Below are 21441 nucleotides of genomic sequence, written 5' to 3' on the forward strand. Positions count from 1 at the left end.
TGTGGAACAAATCCTTCAAAGACCTTAAACTCCAACAGTGATAGAGGCAGGGATCCCTTTTTTCAAAATCATATCTTTGCTCAATGAAAATTCAATAGAATCTCCATATTCTTTCAATTTTAATATAATGCCAATAACAAGACGAATTAAATGTAATATGTTCTTCAATATGATTATTTTCTAAGCTATATTGATATAAACCAAGATTTAATTATTTGGAAAAATTGAAACTTTCCATGGTAGTGCACTTAAAAAGCTAGAGAACAGAAGATGTACCAAAAAACTTGCTACTTAGGTGACTTAATGAAGCAAGCAAATGACAGTTCCATAAAGGAAAGAAAATGCCATAGAGCAGCCGAGGTTTGTCTGTCTGCATTGTGAACACTGCTGAATTTACAGGTGGGACTCACGTATTTAATTTATTCTTGCAACCTGTTGTGCACTTTATATATCAATGATTGCCTCCCCTTGTTTGAAATTCTGCTTTCTTGTCAATCTAAAATACCTGACAGTATTCTGAGTTGTGTGCTCTTTTCCCTAGTTCAGCATCTCTCTTGTGAAACCTACGTGGCGTGAATGCCATATTCAAAGAGGGTGGAATCTCCTTGAGTAAAGGAGAAGATGGAGGTGCCAACAGTCTGCAGTAAAGATAATGGTACTCATAACTTTTGCATCTCTTTACCAGTCTTCTTTCTCTTTGAAAAAAGTTTTATTCCTTGGTCTCTGTAACTCTTCTTCCATCGAGTCATGAGAGAGATAGATGAATGTGACTGAAGCATTACTACTTAATAATTGGAATGATTCTTGGTGTTTAATGGTGGTATGCAGTTAACTTAAGAGAACATCAGAATAGAATGTCTGGCATTTGTTTGTGGCTTATAAAGTCAAGAGTTTTTTGTTGTTTTACCTCTTCTCAGTAGGAGGTACGAGCTTGAACCCAGACTGATACATGGGAGATTCCCTGTGTGTTTTTCACACAGGTCAGTTGTAACTTGTTAGTATTGACCTAACCCTGCTGATTAATAACACAGTAAAATAATTCTTATGCAACAGAGTTGATTGCAGGGAAAAAGCAAAGCAGACAGAAAATGTTTGTGCATTTTGGAAGTATAAATTAAGGAAAGGTGCTTTTTGAAGGCCTGGGTCACTGTTTGGCTTTGGTTGGTCTTCTCTTTGTACTGAAGTGTCTTGCGCTTTTCTGTTTCTTGGGCTCAGGTGTGTCTCATGTTCTGACTCTAGTGCTGCAAGAACTCAGTTTGCTCTGTAAGAGAGATGTCAATGGTGTTGGCATGTTGTATGACCTGCTCAGATCTCGCTGGCTGCAAGCACTTTTAAAGGTAAAGTAATATGGAGCTGTGAAAGCAAAGGTTACCTAGAGAGCAAGCCTTAGGGAATAGCTACTTTATCTTGCCGTATCAGGACAATAAATGCTTATTTACACTAAGTGCTGATAGTCCCAAAGTCAGCCCCAACATCAGCAGTCAAGGTGGCCAAAACCCTTCTGCTCTAAAGGAAATGTCTTGGACATTTAAACTCTTCTACTTTACGTGTCTGTACTAAGGCCAAGGGACAGAGACACAGGCTGAACACAGTGTTGATCAGCTGTCTTTTCTATTCTTAAATCTCTGTATGGCTATGAATCCCACTTTTTGGCTTGTGAAATTATGTTTCTTTTATTTTGCATCTCACTGATCTGATATGCAGTTGAAGATTTTATGTTGTGAGAGAACAGAGTTTTGACCGATGTTTCTATCCTGAGCAGAACTGTATCTCTGAAACAAATTCTGTACCAATTCTACTTTTCGTCTAACAAGGATTTTTAAAATCTTTAAATTTTAAACAAGAAAAACTTGTAGTGGATAAGAATGCCCATAAAGGCATTTTAAATACAGCAATTTGTTTTAAGTTAAATTTACTTTGTTAATTATGCCTGCAACTAGAGGAAGGAAACGCTATGAAACAGAAAATTGACACTGTCAGGCTATTGATGTGTGTAATCAGCTTTTCTTATTGGAAAATTCAAAACTACAGTATAACTGGCTGGCTAGCTGATAATATGGAAAGACAGTGAATTCTAGACTCAATTTCAGATGCATTAGACATTAAGGATTTAGAGTGCAAGCTCTTTGGCTCTAGTTGGACTGAGAAATTTCTAGAAATACAATGTTGTCCATTGTGTGTTGTGTATGTATCTATATAATCACGTGAACAGATCAATGTTGTCATTGCACTGTCTTGTCTGTCATGGCCTGCAACAGATTTATGAATGCCTCCAGCACTATCTTGGAAAAAGACCAGTTCCTGTCACGCTGCAGGCACGTGCATTGAATCGTGAGGTGAGACTGTGTATACAGAGCTTATTGCTTTACTTACTCATACCAAATTAATCAACTTAGCTGCAGGTAAGTGTTCTGGTATTTATTTTGTGTCTCAGGTGATGTCTCACTATATAAAGTTAAAAGATTCCCTCTTTGCACGTTTTTAAAATTACTCGACAACCCTTACTGTGTTAAGAGAGGGGGCATGAGAAATGGGTACAGCTGTGCTCACTGGACTACACGAGTCCTGGCCAGTGTAATGAACACACAGTATTTGTTTTAACCACTGACCGGGTATTTTTCTTTCCATGTAACTGTGTGGTTCAGTATTAGGGCTACAATCAAGCAGTCTGACATGAGGCCTTTGAAAGGCTTTTTAGATTTTTCTAATCATAATAGCTGATAGGTTCTTAATCTTTTAATTAGTGGGAGAGTTGACTCTCCTACTAAGTAGAGAAATTGAGACTAGTGATGGAATTGGTTGAGGGATGGGAGCAAAAACTAATTTAGAGCACATGGCACTGCGCCTGAACTAAATTAAGCCTGGCTGAATGTTGTGCAGCTGTGGTCATATTGTCCAGTTCTAGACCAAGCCATATGGACATCCTCTGAGTCATAGAATGTGGGGGGCTTAACACTGTCTCCATATCATACTCCTCTAATTTCAGTGTAGAGCTTTCTAAGCTAATTGTCCTCCAGAATCCACCCCCGGACTTTCTCTTCGTTTATCAGGTGGTGGAGTTACTGCGCGAAGCCCCTCAGTCTGGAGAGATCAAAGAGCTGAGACGACTCCTGCGTGCTCCACACTTCAAGGCAAGTCCTGCATAAGGAAAGGAAAAGTTTGCTCACGGACCTGTCTGCATTTGGAATGGAAATGCATGGGCAGCTGTTCACAAGAGCTGGCAAAGGAGCCAGAAGAGACATAGTTAATAAATCACAAACTAATCTGGTTGTGAAATCAAATGTGGACTGTGTATCTGAAGTACTTGCAGTGGGCTGTGTTTTATTTAAGGGCTATGTTTGAAAGATGTTCCTTGCAAAGTTTTAAATTATGGGCAGTTGATGCAAACAAATATAACCAGATTTTCCTTGAAATTGCAAAACCTGCATTCTTTACCCTAGAGCTCCAAACAGAAATGTTTTGTCTTTTTTAAGTTTTCCAGAAGAAGCATGGAGAGCAACTTTTCTTAAAGCTTTGTTTCATGGTTTAATTTTTCAAGTGGAAACAAGAAAATATCGATGTGTGCAAGGGATGTGTTCACATAGGAACTTATTCACTGATTTTTGTTTTCTAACCAGTCACTGTTTAAAGCTCTGCTGTTGTATGATCTTTGTTGTGGGTTGGTTGATTTGCTAGGTTTTGTTTGTAACAGGCTTTGCTATCTGCTCATGATACTGTGGCCCAGAAAGATTTTGAACCAACCCTTCCACCACTGCCAGACAACATACCTGAAAATGAAGAAGCTATGAGGATTGTCTGCTTAGTGAAGAACAATCAGCCTCTGGTGAGGGAGCTTTCTGGTATCTGTCAAAGTATTTTAACTTAGACAAGCAGTGATAATGCATCAGATGCATATTGGTTTCTTTCCAGGAATGTCACAGGGACTGTGAGCATTCTTGTCCAATTTTTACAGAATTGCAAGGATTGCTGAGGTTGGAAAGGGCCTTAGGAGCCCATCTAGTCCTGCACAGTGCAGGTACAACTGGAGATGTCCAGTGCCTTGTCTGCTTGGGGTTTGAACATCTGGCAGATGCATTTTCATTACATGAGATAAAAACAAACTGAATTTAAAGCTATTCCCTTGGACAAAATAGAAATGAAGGGAGGAGAGACTCTGAAAGTTCTTTAGAAATCATTTGTGCTCATAAGCAGCAAACATTGTATAGCTTAGTTAATCTGTTTTAGGAAAAGATAGCTGTAGTATTGAGATTGTCTGTAACAATCTTGTCTATCAATGTGGTTATTTTAGTGTGATGGAAGTTGAGGACTTAGTACTAATACAGTATCACTATGTCCATGTTGTGGTAAAAAAGCTGTATCTTTCAGTGCCTTTTTGTCACTGTGAAGATCAAACTTCTGATATGGAAGGAAACTTACTGTGATCAGTGTGCTTTCTCTTTGTTCCTTTTTCCAGGGTGCCACCATTAAACGCCACGAGATAACAGGGGACATCACGGTTGCCCGGGTGATCCATGGTGGCCTGGCAGACAGAAGTGGTAGGTGGAATTTGAAATAAAGTGATACATAAAACTGAACTTGAAAAATAAGATATTTGAAGTAAGATAACAGCTTAGTTTCTACAATTACTGTTCCATTATAGAGCAAGAAGGTGTGTACATTGGACAGCTCTGTAAACACTGATACGCTGCAGTGACTTTGATTCCGGCTTCATTAATTTTCAGATGAATCTGCTTGTTTGAGACTGACTTGAGATACAAATCCAGTTTTCAATAATTTTTCTTGGCACCAATACCTGGGTATCCCAAACTGCAATGTAGTATGAATACCAGCACTCGTTCCCTAATGGACAAATGGAAAACATCAGTCATTTGTGATTCTATAAGATAATGGGCTTTAAGGAATATGTAGTAATACTTTTTGGCACTAGTCCACTAAACACTTTGGCAGTTTGCTAAGCAATCTTCCAAGGAGTTTCCTTGGAAATGTTACTATTTTGTCATTCTAGAATTGAATGTGTTCCATGTCCCTTAAGGAAATGTAATGTAACTAAAATGTAAGACATCTGAAGTAAAATTCGACTGTAATCGTTATAAAATCGTTCCTTTTAGTATTTTCTGGACTTTGTATAGAGAAGAAAACCCAGCTTGTTTAAAATAGCTGATTAAGTTCCGAGTTTGACTAATGTTTTAGCTGAGTTAAAGGAAAACAGAAAAGAAAACAATATTGTGAAGATTTTAATGTAAAGGACAAAGAGGAGTCCCAAGATCTCCCACTGCACCTGGAGTTTTTGAGGGTCTGGTTCCAAGTCTCATGGTCTAGTAATATAATGGGTTAAGCCAGAATAGGTTCAGAGGTTACTTTGGGAAATGGAGCTATATTAAAATGTTTATGCTACTTTTAAGGCAAATTATGAGTAGATTGTAAAGATGTTGTATGGGGGAGGTGAGAGGAAATAAGAAAACTGAAGTATACACAAGCTTTTTGTGACCCACAGAAGCTTGCGGTCCCCTCCAGGGGCAGTGCAGCCTAAATCCAAAATGCCTTCCTGCATACCTGCTGTATGGAAACTTTTGATGCTGACTTTCAAAGCTGTGGTATATCTGTGTGACCCTGCCTTGCCTACCCAAGATAATCCATCCTGTGATTAAACTGCTGCTGTTTTCATGTTTGCTCTCACTGTAGGATTGCTGTACGCTGGAGACAAACTGGTGGAAGTAAATGGAGTTCCTGTTGAGGGACTTGAACCTGAGCAAGTTATTAATATTCTGGTATTTAATATTTTTTCTACTTCGTACCTTAAGATTATCTATATGTTCTCTCTTTTGCACACTCTCTTACAGGAGAAAGTCTGAAATCTTTAACAGAAAATTTAGATTGCCTCCTTACTGTGGATGAAGTTCACAACTGTTAATGAAATCAGAATATATGAAACCAGAATTAAATCTAACTCCTGTTCTGGACAGAAATTAACTTAATTGTGACTGTTCCACCTGCAGCTTCTGGGAAAAATACTAATTTGTTCTAATTTGTTCAGACTTTACTGAGTCATAATTTTTTCTGGAAGTGCCACTCAGTTAATATTCCACAAGAAAGTAGTGGAAAGGTGCTGCTCTAATAAGAGTCCATGTTACAAAATGCACTAAAGCAGAGCGAATGAGCTTGTAAGCTCATACCTTACTTTGCAAAAAAAGGGCAGTGTAATTACTGGTGTCAAAATTCTCATGAAGAAATCTGTTGAGATGTCCCTGTTATTTGTCATTTTGCCCACAATTTTTCAGGGTTCTTCACTGCAAAGTATGAAGTGCCAGTCAGTGAGGTATTTCTATATGTCATCATGTCAAGTCTATGTATTATTGCCCTGGTTGTACTATTTCTAGGTATAAGAAATACAAACTCTGTTGGAATGATTAATTATTAAATATTTTTCCTCCCCCCTTTACATTACTTGTCTAACCAGACCCTACTTAAACAAGATTTCAGTAGAAAGATTTGGTTTGAGTTAATGCTGAGATTATATTAATTAAATATTATATTAATTAAATTACATTTAATTAAAAAGATTTAGCAAAACTTTGAGGTTTTATTCTTGAGTTTCCTTTTGGAAAAAATATAGTATTGACACATTGACTCTACCTAAATTCTATCTGTAATACAGACATTATAGTAACCTCAAAGCCATGTTGTGTTAAGCTTGTGCTGCCAGTTTTTAATTATTTATGTTGAATACCTACCATATTTTAATCCTTTTCTAATCACTTAGGCCCTGTCTCAGGGGACTATTATGTTCAAATTAATTCCAGTTTCTGATCGGCCTGTCAGCAACCAAACAACAGTAAGAAACATTCTTTTTCTTTTTCCAGATTGTTACTGCAAACAGTTACTGCAATAATGCCTAATTGTGTGATACAAAGAAATGATGTTGCCTAGAAGTTTATTGCAATCCTTAGGGTGTTACCTTGCTTTATGGCCACCTCTCAGCTGACATCACTATGTTGTTGCTGAAGCAGTAAAGACAGTAAGTGGAAATGTAGTTGTGTAATGAGGGCATTTTCAGAGTGATCTACAGGTGGAGGGTCAATTATTTTCATAATGTATGAGATGAATTGTTTTTTCCTCCCTTAATTAACAGATAGAGTTTGGGGCTTGATCTGGTTTTAAAACTTTGCTTCATCATTAATTGACTTTAAGTTGCAGTAAAATCTGACTCTGTGATTGTAAAGCTCATGTTGAATCTGTTCTAAACCTGTCTTCCACTTACTCTTGTATATTTTGTTTACCAGCTTTATGTGAGAGCAATGGCAGATTACTGGCCCTTGCAAGATCCTGCCATACCATGTGCTGATGCAGGTTTGCCTTTTAAGAAGGGTGAAATACTCCAGATTGTGGATCAGAATGATGCTCTCTGGTGGCAGGCCAGGAAAGTTTCAGATCTCAGTGCCTGTGCTGGACTCATACCCTCAAATCATCTTCTGAAAAGGTAAAAAAGTTCACAGTTTTCCTGATTTCTAGTTAAAAAATTAGCCAGTTATTCAGACTTTGTAATTTAAAATTTTCCCATGTTTTATAGCAGTATGACAGAGAGACATCTGACAAACATTTCCTCTTTCTGTTCTCCAGTTTCTTGCTCTCCTTCCCTTAAAAGCACCTATGTGAGAACAAGCTTTTGAAAGCACCTGCATCATCTTAAATTCCCATCTAAGAAGTTGGCAGCACTTGTCTAGTCTCTGTGCTAGTTGCTAAGTCATCTAGCAGAGTGTAGCAGCTGAAAGATTTGTGGAAATGGAGGGACTATTAAGGGCCATCATCTATGATTTAAAAAAAAAGGCAGAGGGAAGAGTGGAATATTAAAAGTATAGTATTTTTTTAAAGATTTCCTGTGAGGCATGAGTGACCTCTTCAGCCTTAGTCACAATCAAGTAGACCAGATTAAAAGAAAGGATAGAGGAAAAAAGACCAAAATGCTCAAGGAAGAACAAGGATCTCTTGCCTGTTATTTTCTGCATAAATAGCCCATGATTTTACTCTACACACTTTCAGAATCAGAGTTCCTAAACTGCTGTAGCACACTTCTCAATTTGATCCTGTAACCACATGTCCTGGCTGTGTCACCCCCAGGATAACATAAGGCTGTGCAATTGTAGATTGCACTTTGTACTATAATAAACCTACCTGTGGTCTGTGTAGTGAAAGCTGAAATCAAACTGGGTTTGATTCAGGCTGCAAGCAGGAGGCTCTGTGTAGTAACAAAGGCAGTAGTACTACTGCCTCTAGCAGTAGCACATTCTTCTACTTCCAGGTGTGTGTACCACAGTATGGCTTATATTCCTGTCCTTTCATATAAACTCTAAATACTTCTGGGCTGCTGATTTGGGAATCACCTTTCAGTAGTTCTGATAGCATGTTGCTTTCTTTCAGGACTCTGCAGTGAGCTAAAACATTGGTAATGTTTCAGTCTTGTCCTCTCTCGGTTCAATACTGATTGATCTTATGTGTAAGCAGTGAATCTGGCTAGAGCATAATGTGCTTGTGGTCTGTTTTGTTTCTTTAACTGTGATAAATTTATTTTTATGTAGGAAGCAGCGAGAATTCTGGTGGTCTCAGCCCTTCCAGCCCCATCTCTGTCTCAAATCATCAATGTGTGAGTGAAAAGTTACTTGAATGGTACAGTAGGAAAGAAAGATCTTGTCTTTGTTTCAGGGATACTGAAATAGAAGCTCATACAATTCAGTTTGATCCAAAGACATTGTTTCTGGAGCCATATTGTAACCCCAGAAGTGTGTTAACTATCTCCAGAAAAACAAATACCTGATGATAATTGTACCTGGAATACTGGCAGTGGAGGTGGTTGTCTCCAGTGTACTTGGGATCTGACTGTGAGAGAAGCTGTGAAGTCAACTTCGTCTGATGTCTGTAGGATTTAGGAGCTCACCAGGAGAGCCAGTTCTCTCTAGGATAATTGGGTGTAAATAAGTCTTGAGGTGACAATTGTAGCATCCTGGCTTTCCAGTTCTGCACTGAAAAGTGCCATGCAATGTTTAGAATGTTTCTTTGTCATCAAAGCTATTGAGAGAAAGCTGAAACTTCTTTTCTTGAGGTCTAAGATAAGCTATGCTAAGTTTATTCACAGTAACAATCCAGAAATATCTGCCAACTATAACTTTCTGTAAACATGTAATTATTCCCAGACAAAAAATGTTCTTCCTGTTTTCTCTTTCCCCATTTTCTTCTATGGTTCTTTATGGAAGTATAAAATTTTTCTCCTGTGATAAATCCTAGAGGGATGTTTCATTTCCTAGGATTCTTCTTGCACTGATTGCTTTGTTTGTTAGAGCTGAGGCTCTCTTTCACCATGATATTATTGCATTTTAACTGCTTCAATGGATATGCTGTGAGCAGTAAGCACTGTGGAAGAAGGTAGGAAATCTTATCTGGACAGCATTGTATTTCTGTACCTGGAACCAATATAGCACATGGCTTTAAAGGCTTTTTAAAACGTTGTCAGAAATGAGGCATTTTGATAAATACATGCAAAAGAAACCCAAGTTCTTATCGTGTTATGTGCTTAACATAATGGAAATTCAGCCTTTTTTCACCTGGAAAGGTAGATGCCTACATTGTCTTTAAGTGGAAACTTTAGCTATGCATTATCTGTTAGGGAACTGACAGTTTGGATGGGTTCTTTGGGAAAAGAAAGGCAACATTTCCTCTTTCTCTTTTCCTCTCCCTCTGTCTCTCCAGAGCAGCTCTGAGAGACCACTTCTTTAAAGGATACTTATGGGCAGAATGGGGTTGACAATTGCCCTGTAACTGCAAAACAGCTCCCACGGGGCCTGTCTGGAGGGGCACAGGGACAGAACACACAAACAGTGCAGCATCCTGAGCCCATGAGTTTGCCCAAGTTTGTGTGATCACATTTCAGGGGCATGGATGTGGGCTGGGGATTGAGAGGGAGCTGAATCCATCTTTTCCTTTTCTTCCTTGTAAAAGTAATAATAAAATCAACCAAACACAACATTTTCCTTGAGTGTAGCATATTGGGAAGATAGACTTCTAAAAGCTATAGGATAAAAAATTCTATTCCCTCATGGTAATACTTAATAAATAGATATCTACTGGATAAACAGACTGACAGTCATGTTAAACCTTTCATTATTTCAAGAGGAGAATTCAGATTAGACATGTTTGCCTCTCTGCCCCATGTCCTTCAGAGCACTCATTTAAGAAGAGCCTTATGTTCACTGAAGACAAGGAACATCAGTAAATTGGAGTTAACAGTTAAAATCCTTAAAGATGTCTAAATCTAAGATGATCTGAGCTTCACGTATTTTCTTTCTGATGTCTGAGTTCAGTCTTTTAAGATCTGTAAGGTTGTTTTTCCTCCCCAGTGTTTTTCTCATTCAGATGAGTTTTTTTTTCCTTGTGTTGATCTGCAGAGGACGACATGCAGATTGACGAGAAGTGTGTGGAAACAGGTAACTGAATTCACTTAAGGTTATTTCATTTGCTTCAAGGAAGTAGTTAGTTAAAAGCCTTATTTTATTTCCCAGATAAAACCCCTTATTCTCCCAATGAACTTAATGATAGAAAATTCTGTTTGTCATACCTTGGAAACCTCACCCAGTACTAGTGCATTAAAATGAGCTATTTGCAGTTCTGGTGTACAGTGCTTATAGTCAAGTATTGTGCTGAAAAGAGGAGCAGGGCAAAAATACCTGCTTGAATGAGATCCAACCTCTGATGCAGGTTTTGGACTGTGGCTGTTAGGTTACCATAGTTTTTTGCCTACTGTATATTTAATGCCACAGATTATTGTAGTCTTGGAGAACCCACACAATTCATTGTCAAGAAACTGATCTCAGGAGAATAGGGTTTTAGGCACTGGACAAGAATAGGTTTTCATATGTGAATACTATGTGTGAAGACTAAAAGCAGCACAGCTTATTCTTCCTTCTCCCAAGGTAATTCAGAAAGCTCTCCTGGAGGGATATGTTCCTGTAGGACTGGGTGGAAAGAGATGAGGCAGTTAATTCAGGTATGGTAAGCTGTATTTTGCCACCTCAGAGTAGATGGATCTGGGGAAAGTATATGTGAGACAGACAGATAGGAGCTGGAAAACTGATCTCTGATTCTGAAATTCTTTAGAAGGAAAAGAATTAAATTTTGAATTTATTTTAATACCTTTGCTGTCTGGATTACTAAACAAGATGAAGAAACATTTGAGTCAGGTGAGTTCCTCTGACCTAACTCTAAATCCCTTGATATTGTTCTGCTGAGAGAAGGGTGTCCAGAGACAAACAACTGTCTCAAAACCAGGCAGGTGACAAAAACCAAGATGTCATTTTAGCTTCAGAAGCTGTTCTGGCTTGAAAAGCCATTGTGTGAAATCCTGTTGCCTGTAGTCTTCCCCTTGTTTTCTGATTCCCCTAGTAGTAAGGTTTTTGTCCTGTTATGCCACAAGCGTGAGTGTCTCTTCTCGTGCATCAGCACCAGGTCTGTTTATCAAATCCTACTCAGTTATACCCGTGCAAGCTGTGTGCACTGATGTCAGTGCATAATTGGATTACTTTAGGGTAATATGGAGGCCTGAATCCCCAGTGCCTCTAAGAGCTGACGTGGTAAAGAAGAAAGCTGTTCTGGATTCCTGATTGTGTGCATGGATGGCACACAGGAAAGAGAAATGCTTATAAAATTAATTATTTGTGTTTAAAACATAAAATCAAGCCAATATGGGATTTTTTTTTTAATTTCAGAAAGAGCTACTTAGTTACAGCACGTTCAGAGTTCTGCAAAACTTACATCTTCTACAATAAAACATTTTTTCACTAGAAGAACTCTACTGCTAAACTTCTCATTTGAAATATTTGGTAATCTCGTGGAGAAAATGTCATTTGACCTTACACTTGCTCTTCTCCACAAGGTCCCTACTTGCCAGTTGCATCTCCTTCTCTTATCACAGGTGGTTTGTTCTCTTCCACCTCTCAAGCAATGCCCAAAGCTTTTAGGGCAGAACCAGCAGGGTTCCAGACTCCAGGGCAGTCTTTTGTTTCCAGGCTAGGATGTTTCTGATAGCTGCACTTGGGGATTACTGTAGCAAATCCTATTCACTGCTCAGTGCTGAGTCAGCTCTCTGCTGCATCCACACGGTCAGAGGAATAAAGGTGCAAATATTTGCTATTCTACATTTTAACCAGTAGTTGTTGATGTATTTTGCAGTACAATACTGACATAGATGCTGCAGTTGAGTCTCTCATACTTTGAGAATTAAGAATTCATGCTCAAAGAGGCATATTTTAGATTTAAAGTCTGCAGTACCTGTTTTCTACATTCCCTAAATGCATTGGACGATGCTGGTTGGATTTTTTAAAAAATCATAGTATAGACTGTCTTCTCAAAACTAATTGTTTCATGTCTGTCTCTATCTGAATGTGCAGAGGAGCTTAAAGAAGGTAACATAACTTTTTTCTCCCTGTCTCCTGTAAACAGTAATCTGATAGAATTTATCTGTATTTATTGCTTTACCAGGAACTCCCACTCTTCTTGCAGTAGCCAGTAGCTGAATTGCTTGTTCCCTGTAGGATTCCACACTGCACTCCAATACCATAGAACAGAGTGTAGATAAAGCAGAAATACATAAAAATATTTGAATGGTGGCTCAAGAGACCTGAAGATAGAAATGATAAGGGCATATGTCAGCTGAACAGTGCTCTGAACATTGCCCTGAATGAGCAGTTTTGCGCCAAGTAATTTTTTTCTACCGTCATAAACAAGTTTTTAGTCCATATAGAAATGTAGGAGTAAAACTGTAGAGGTACAAGTAGTGAAGAGTGCATAGATGTGAAAGAGTAACTAATATGCATCTAATTTTGTTTCCATACTTGCATGCTTATGAGAACTGTAAATCAAAGAATCTAGTGCTAAAAGCATTTCACAGTTTGCAAAAGAAAATGTTCCTTTCTTGAAATACTTACTGCTTTTAAAGACATGCCTATGTCTTCTGTATCTCATTCTTGCTTTAGTAAGGGCTCAATAAAGGGAATCCACAGTTTGGGTATCTACATGCAGGATTAGGTGGAAATTAGGAGCCCTTTTTGAAGAGAAAGCTGAACACTGACACCATTTTTTTTCTTCTTGGTTATATGTTTTCAAATCTCCTTTCTAAAATAGTTTCTTAACTTTTAGAGTATTGATCTACTGGGAAATTGGTATTTTTGAGCCTTACGGAATAAGGCAGATTTAATAGATTTAATTTTTTAAAAAATGCATGTAGAATTTTAGAAGTCTCACCTGAATAGTAAAGCCTTCTTGAGGAACAGCGTGAGGATGGGGACAAAAAGACTCAGAGGAAACAGGTTAGGCTGACATGTTGGAGCAGAGATGCAAGCTGCATTTTCCAAACATGCTATTGGGCAGAAAGTTAGTGATAAATTTTTTGTTTCTGATTTTGAGGTACTGACTTGCTGGTTATTGTTTTAACTAAAGAATTCTTGTAAGCTATGTTTCACCTGAAAAGCTTAAATTAGATGGAGGTTTTTTCACTAATTTCAATTGCAAAACATTGTCTGGCATCTAGTTATCTTAGGAATTAAACAAATAAAATGGTGAGTTTCAAATATAATTTAGAAAGTACCAAGACTTTTGAAGTTTTTTTTTTTCTTTTACAGAAACATTGGCCCTTTGAATTGGTCATTGGTCATGTGAAATATTTTAATATTTCATACTATGGAATATTGTGCTTTTTAAAAATTATATTAGGCATAGTATTTCCATATGTTTACTGAAACTCTCTTTCCTTTGGAATCAGCAATAATTGTTAGCCATCTAATTTATAAGATTTTACTGTTCCTTTTTATTTCATGAGTATTTGTTCTTTGTATTCTAGAAGAGGAAGAATTTGGTGAATTTGGTCAACGAGTCTTTATTGGTATGCAGTGACTAAAGATAAGTAAGATAACTGAGACTTAATCTAGATTAAGTGCTTGTCTGAGGTTAAATAAAATGCTTTGTTCTTTATATCACCTAAAGACTTACTAAATGGAATTTTGCTTACTCTGTTTTCCAAACTTCAAGAAGTCTCTTTCCTCCTAATAATGCTAATTCTCTCCATTTAAATCTGTCTTCCTGTTAGGTTTCTACCAAGACTTGGCCGCTGCTATTTAAATTTGACTTCATGATTAATTTTGCATAGTGTTGTCTGTCATCTGTTGAGAATAATCATGAGGGCTCTCGTTAGAAAAACAGACCTCTGTGTGAAGTTTTCAGAGTTGGATGGTAAAGTGGGGCCACAAAACTATCTCTGATACTAAACCTTAGTGACCTTTAAAATACACCTTCTGGAGGCTGGAGCAAATGTTCCCGATTTGCTTCATGACAGCGAACCAGACACACTATCAAAAAAGTTGGCCTGTTCCCTAGGGATGCTACATGTAGTCAGAAACTTCTCCTTCAGCTTGTTTTGGGGATCTTTTGGTGGTCTTTAATTCTGGTCTAATTTTAAGGTGACTTTTGCCTACTCTTTAGCTGTCATTTATTGCTCAGAGGTTCTCTCAACCTGTCAGATCAAGCGCAGCAATGAAATCCGCTACCATTCACCTTGCAAAAAGCTCACAAGGAGTACTATGTTTGTGGCTTAGGAAAAGACCTTCCAGGCTACAGAACTAGTTGCCTGCATCTCGGGTGTGTTTTCCAGTCCTGATGTCTTTGCCCTCACAGCTGGTTTCCGTAGGAGTATGCGCCTGTGTCGCAGGAAATCCCGCATCAACCAGCAGTCGTGTCACACTCGGTGCCCCAGCAGCTGCTGCAGCTCTCTTGCAGCTCCCTATGAAGAGGTGGTCAGGTACCAGCGGCACCCAACGGACCGGAACAGGCTCATTATACTCGTGGGTAAGGGGTTAATTACCTTCTCAGGCCAAGTTCACAGCCTTGTGCCAGAGGGGAGGAAACAGTCAGTCATGGTCTGACCCACTGAGGTTTCCTGCAGCTGACTGCAGCAGTTGCTGACTGTGCAGGTAGCTCTCAGAGCAACATCTCAAGAATCATTGTAATTTGACCCCATTATTGATTTTAAAGTTTAATGTAAGTATCTTTGGTTGAGATAATGAATGTTTAAAAACAATAATAATAAAGTCCTTAGAAGAAGCTGTACAGTTATGAACACTGGTTGATAATGGAGTTTAATAGGGAAGTGGTTCAGTTTTATATTCAGTTGGGACTGAAAAAGATGAGAAACTATTTGTAACTTACTAGAAAACATCTTTATGTGGAAGCATTTCTACAACCAGTGTTAAGTGCATACATATGACAACAGTAAGAAGAATGTTTGAAATTTAACTCCAGACTAGAACAATCTCAGTCATGGACCGTATGGAAAGTTAAAGATGCCTTTAATAATGCTTGGTATAGGAAACACTGTATTAAGTGGGCTGCAGGCTCCCAAGTAGACTTTGATGTCTCTCTAGTAGACTAGATAGTGGCTGAAGGGAAGCTGCTGTTCCACAGTGTACCAGGGTCCTCATAAAGCAAACAGGGTAAAGGCAAATCCTGTGTCCTTTCTAAGTCTGAAATTATTTGATATTTTTTTTTCTTTTAAAATACTGTTGCTGAGTTGCCTCCTGGGTACAGCTGTATTGCTGGGAAGTGATTTGTACCCTGTTAGTAATATTAGTTGCTTTTCCAACTCTCCAGGTCCCGCAGGAGTTGGTGTGAATGAACTAAGGCGAAGGCTCATCACAAGTAACCCACGAGAGTTTCGAAGTGCCATTCCTCGTATGTCATGTTTGTCCTCTTTCCCCCACTACCTCCTTCAAACATGATTAGGAAATGCCAAGTACCTCCCTCTTGCCTTTGTGTATTCATACACTCTTTGCTTTATGGCTGTTTCTTCAGCTCCACTGAAAGCCAGTTTTGTTTGCTTTCATAAGGATTAGTTTAAAATATGATTTATCTCATTTTGGCAAATCAAACAAAGGTATTTTCAAGTCCCAGCTCCTAAAACCTTTGAAAGTTTTGCGTAGGTAAAAGTTATCTGCATGATTTTGTTTAATCTTGATGTTTACTTTTCCTAGATTTAAAAAAAAAAAAAATTAGTTTCTGGGGGATACTGTAAGTTCATAGTGTTTAAGTGATCAGATATGAGAATGAAGGCAACAGAAGCTGGTGCTTAATAGGCTTTGCAGCTTTCCTTATTAGCCTTCTAGTCTCAAATGAGACTTATGTAGCTTAATTTCTGACGTAACAACTGGAATTGTTTCTACCTGTGCTTAGTTGGTTCTTGAGAATTAGATAACAAAACAGGAAATTATGAATCTGAAGCTAATTGAAAATTCAGGACTTCTTTTGTGCTTAAGATCCTAGATACGGGGAAGGTGCAAGTGTGGGAAAGCTTGTGGAATTTTTCTGAATGACCTTTAATTAATTTTACCTCAGAGGAGTAAATAAAAAAAAGTGCAACCATTTCCAAAGCAGTTGGTTTGAGTCAGCTATTTGGATTAAACTACTCTCCTTCCATTCCAAGAAATACAGTTGCTTTGATAACTTTCAAGGACTTGCCACTGGGAAGCCATTAGAGTAGACAGGGCTTTTGCTCTGGATTAACAAATGGAAATAACTCGTGTTATTATTTAGGAAAATACTGATTTATAGTCCTTTATGAAGTTCTCATTTTCATTTATAAAATTAGAATAATTTTTTTTGGTGTGTATCTCCTTTCAGACACTACTCGTGTTCAGAAAAGTTATGAAATGAACGGTCGTGAATATCACTACGTATCCAAGGAAACTTTTGAAAACATGGTGTATAGCCACAGGTGAGAAGGAGAGATGAATTACATTTCTATTACTTAACATGATCCAAGAAAACACAGTTTTGTATTTAGGTCCCAAGTCTGGGCTGCTCCACTCTTACTATGTAAGTTTGCTGTAAATTTGGGTCAAACTACTTGAGACAGTTGCTTCAAAGACTGTGTTTGTGCAGTTGCAAATGGTTCCTCCACACTTAATCTCAGAATCCTTCTAAAAGAAAGTGGGATCTCTAGTCCCACTTAGATGTGTAAGTTATGAGTTCACAACTCTCCTGGAAACCAAACTGCTTTTGAAAATTGAGCAGTGAGTCAAACCTGTTCCTGACCTACAACTCTGTTGCAGGATCTCTGCAGTGATGACATGTAAGCAGCTGAACTGTAAGGGCTAAACATTAAAAAGTTATCTGCTCCTTTCTATACATCAGTAATCTCTCTAAGACAGACCAGCTCAGCACCAGAAGCTACACCAATTGAGCTGTGCCAAGTGCTTTGAGATCTTTGGATTTATGAAGTCATTTGTAGTATATAGTTGAAAAGCATCATTAAAATCACAACCTCTAAACACAAAATTTGTAACAACACGATGAGTAAAAAATGCATGTTTTGGAGATGTTGAATTGTAATGGGTTTGATTTTGTGTCCAGTGTAGCAGGGAAGAGCAAAGGTGAAGGTTATTCATCAGTGTTCACTATGTTTTATGATCATTCAGTCCTGATCACTGGATTACATTTGAAGATTTCACCTTTAAGTGGAACCTTTTTGAGTCTCAAATGCTCTTTCATTGTCCTTCTTTCTCACCCCTGTTGCAGAATGCTGGAATATGGGGAGTACAAAGGGTACCTGTATGGTACCAGTATTGATGCAGTGCGAGCAGTCCTCGATGAAGGGAAGATCTGTGTAATAGATTTAGAACCACAGGTGAGTGGTAGAGGGGAAGGGAATCTTCTGGAAGGAAAAATAATTTTCTCTACATTCTTGAGCTATTGGAATGCTGTCAGTTGCTTTGTCTTGTTTTTCACTTTACCTCATGGTGCTTTGACCCAAGATTACTCTTTGCATGGGTCTCGGGTGGTGGTGGTGGTACTACAGTGACAAGTATGTCGAGACAGTTCATTTATTTTCAGGTCAGCAGCTGCATGACCAGTTTGGATGGTACAGAAATGAGTTTTCATGCTTGCTTAAAGTAAGGATTATTCTTTCATGGGGAGACTGTTGCATGGGATTTTCTCCTCCTCCAAGCCCTGTTAGTTGAGAATTCTGTCCTGTCACCAATCTCTGAATACCTTCTGGTAAAAGCAGCAACTATTAAAGTAATCAAGCAGAAGCAGGACATTATAGTGTGCCTCTTTTTCTCTTCAGAAGTAACAGCTAAGAGTAAGCTGCTCCTTCACTTAGATGCTATTCACATTTTTTTTCCTTCTGTCTTTGCACTGAATTTGCTGATGAAGATAAGGGTAATAAAAGCCTGGGCTTGCACATATCTAAGGTACTTAGAGCTGTGTCTGGCAAAATCTCACCAACCTTCTCTGGATTACTTGTGTTATTCAGTACTTAGGAGCTGTTTGGGCTATGGTGTTGCAACATCTTTTCTAACCAAACAGAAAGAGAGACACCATATCTCAGTAAACCTTGGATATTTCCCTCTAATTACACAGAGTCGGTGTGTTGGAGCCTTAGGTTAGCAGTGGTTTGTGCTGCTTAAAATAGATGTTAAGTTACATGACCTGTGGGGTACTACTCGAAAACTCAAACCGCTGTAAGAGGCAGATCAGGTCACACCTTAGTCTTCAGATCTAAAAATCTCCTTGGGTTTCTTCTGTTACATTTTTAAGCAAAGGGGAGGAAGAGAAGTGTTGGATGGTGGGGTGGGTAATCTTGCCACTTGAACAGATGTGCCACTATCAGTTTTTTAGGGTTTGAGTTTAAAGGACAAGTTTTGGGAAGGGTATCAAGTAACAGCAGTGAGGTAGGAGAATTACTGCGGAGTTGCATACTTGATTTTAAATCTGGTGGCTTGACCAGCTTTACATGCTATGATTTCTTTTTCTTTTTTTTTTCTAGTTCTCTCCATTGCTCTGTAGAAATTTGAAAATGCTTATTAGCATAAGGGAATGTTACATAGAACAATGATTTCTGAAAGCAGGATACTTACTTTCAATATAGAACAATAAAGGTGTACTTGTTCTAAAGGTAGCTCCCCAACAGTTAAAAAAGCACAGGTTTCAAATGCATCTTTAATGTGTTGATTGTAGAGATCTGTTAATGACTCTGTTCTGTCATTCACTAGTGTTGAAAGCATCTCCTAATAAGGTTACCAAGCAGAGTTAAATGATCCTTGTATGGTACAGTTGGTTAACAGTATCTGGTCCAGGGATTATTAGTGAGACCATTTTCAAGTAGGTGTTCCTGACAAAGATGCCTCCTAGGTCTGGAGATAACAGCATGTTGTAAACAACTGGCTTTTTTATGGGAGTAAAAGTGGGATGAATACACTTGAAATACTTAAACTTCATTTTACTCTTCATTTGCAGGGCATACAGTTAGCCCGGACTCATGAGTTAAAGCCCTACATTATATTCATCAAGCCACCCAGCATAAGCTGCATGAGGCAGACTCGTAAAAATGCCAGGATCATTACGGACTATTACGTGAACATGAAGTTCAAGGTGAGATTTGGGAATAAAAGAGAATTGAGTTTATTAATCTGAGATTCCGTGTTTAGAACATAATGCACACTACTGTCTTACAGTGATAACTCTTAAAAAAAGATTATTGTGTCTTTAAGATGAAATCTAATTATTCTTGTCTCATTTGGTTGGGATCTTTTTCCCCCTCCAGATTTGCTTTGAAGCATAAGGGTTTTTTTTTTGAAGCATGAGGCATTTTTCTTCAAAATGTCTTTAAAGGAGAAGCTATTTTGTATATTTTTGTTTTAATTAACTGCCTTGTGTCAACATTTGAGTCAACATATATATTTACTGTTTGCAGTGAAATACCTGGAATGCACTTCATTCAGTAATTTAATAAACTATTTTTTCACATATTTATAAGAATGTATTATTAGTTCACATATGCTTAATAGCAGTATCAGTATCAATTCTATACTTAGTTCTATAGATAAAAACCAAATCTGGCTTGTAGGAAATGCATACCTTATATTTAGAATGTATATAGTGCTTTGTCACAATTGTTTCCATGCAAATCATAGTCAAGTTTAGCATCTTAATGTTTTGAAGACCACGATCCATAACTGTATGGAAATGAATCATAATGGCTACAACAGAAAGAAACATAATCACCGGAGAAATAAAATAAAATCTGGATCAGAACACAAGCATTAGTGGATTTGCCTTCCAGTCCCTAACATTCTCTGCCAGCACTCGTCATTAGAATAACCTTTTTGGGGCAAATGGAGCATACCATACACAAGGCACTTCCTTGGGAAGGGTGTGGCAGTCAGCCCTGTTTTGGAGACTTGGAACTGACTGTAGCAGAGGTGCTTTACAGGTGCAAACTGTAAACGAAATAATAGACTGGCACTATCTATTCACCTCTTGTTTCTGTGGGCCAAGGTGCTCCGGAGATGCTGTGCAGGTACAGTTCTCTGCACAAATTTTTTAAGTTTTATAGACTTACTCTGTCTCACAGGAAGAAGATTTACAGGAGATGGAAGAATCAGCTAAGAAAATGGAAGTTCAGTTTGGTCAGTTCTTTGATCAAGTGATTGTGAATGACAATTTACAAGAAGCATCTGCACAGCTGCTGTCTGCAGTACATCGTGCACAGGACGAGCCTCAGTGGGTCCCTGCAATATGGATATGCTCAGACACTCAGCCCTAATTCTGAGCAGCAGGCAGCTTCAGAAAGATTACAGCTTATGTTTTACTTCAAGAATAATCCTAATGTCAGGATTGCAAGAATTTATCTTTGTATGTAAGGGATTTGGAAGAGGATTAGGAAAGAAGCTGCTACAGGAGATATAATCATACTACATTCTGTGTAGCTCTTGAGCTTTTTATGTTACAGCTGCATCCACTTTTGTACAAAAAAAAAAAGGAAATATCGTGAGCACTCAATTACAAGAATAAAGAAAAATCTATTTTGTTGGATGTGTCTTGTGTAATTTGCTTATACATAGGTTCAGAAAAGTCCTTTCCTTTCTTTTTATCATGGTCATTCTGGTACTGTTATACCTGTACATTCTGGAAGCCTTACTCTCACAGAAATATTCAGTCAATATTCAGTCCAGAGTGTGCTCTTTTGGCTCACTGTCTGTGAGCAGAGAGTGTTATTTATGACGATATTAGTTTGCTGCTAGTCCTTTTTATCTTTTAAGGTAGGAGTGGCGTTGGCACAATATTAATTCCTCCAGAAACCACAGTTACCTTCATAATACACGTGATATGTCTTTTGTTTCATCAACTCAAGTAAGTACAAACTGACAGAATAGTGAGAAATCCTTTCTCTTACTGGTTTGCTCTATGGTAGCAGACTCTCCTCATCAGAGAGTGTGGTGCTTGTGGCAAGTACGTTCCTCACTCTCTTCATGTCCCATGGCAGCTGTCTTGCCCTCTGAGGAACACAGATTACTATTCTGTTGGCCTACCTCACCTTGGAGGAAAATCAACAAATGTAAGTAAAGTAGT

At 38.2% G+C, this 21441-nt stretch overlaps 1 protein-coding gene across 1 annotated transcript; it reads left to right on the plus strand.

Annotated features, from left to right (window-relative positions):
• The first annotated feature begins 576 nt into the window (after positions 1–576).
• On the plus strand, positions 577–20907 carry MPP4 (membrane palmitoylated protein 4). Its single transcript, XM_027731484.2, is given in 21 exon segments — positions 577–655; positions 1216–1337; positions 2259–2336; positions 3051–3131; positions 3692–3823; positions 4454–4535; positions 5683–5768; positions 6761–6832; positions 7281–7477; positions 8574–8638; positions 9397–9414; positions 10434–10472; positions 11205–11225; positions 12432–12446; positions 13880–13921; positions 14710–14880; positions 15682–15762; positions 16708–16801; positions 17605–17713; positions 19327–19461; positions 20444–20907. Coding segments are annotated over 21 exon segments (1911 nt in total). The 3' UTR covers positions 20636–20907.
• The last annotated feature ends 534 nt before the right edge of the window (positions 20908–21441 follow it).

Source organism: Pipra filicauda, unplaced genomic scaffold (genome assembly GCF_003945595.2).
Source record: "Pipra filicauda isolate LSUMZ 115617 unplaced genomic scaffold, ASM394559v2 scaffold74_size2892960_pilon, whole genome shotgun sequence".
Classification (NCBI taxonomy): domain Eukaryota; kingdom Metazoa; phylum Chordata; class Aves; order Passeriformes; family Pipridae; genus Pipra; species Pipra filicauda.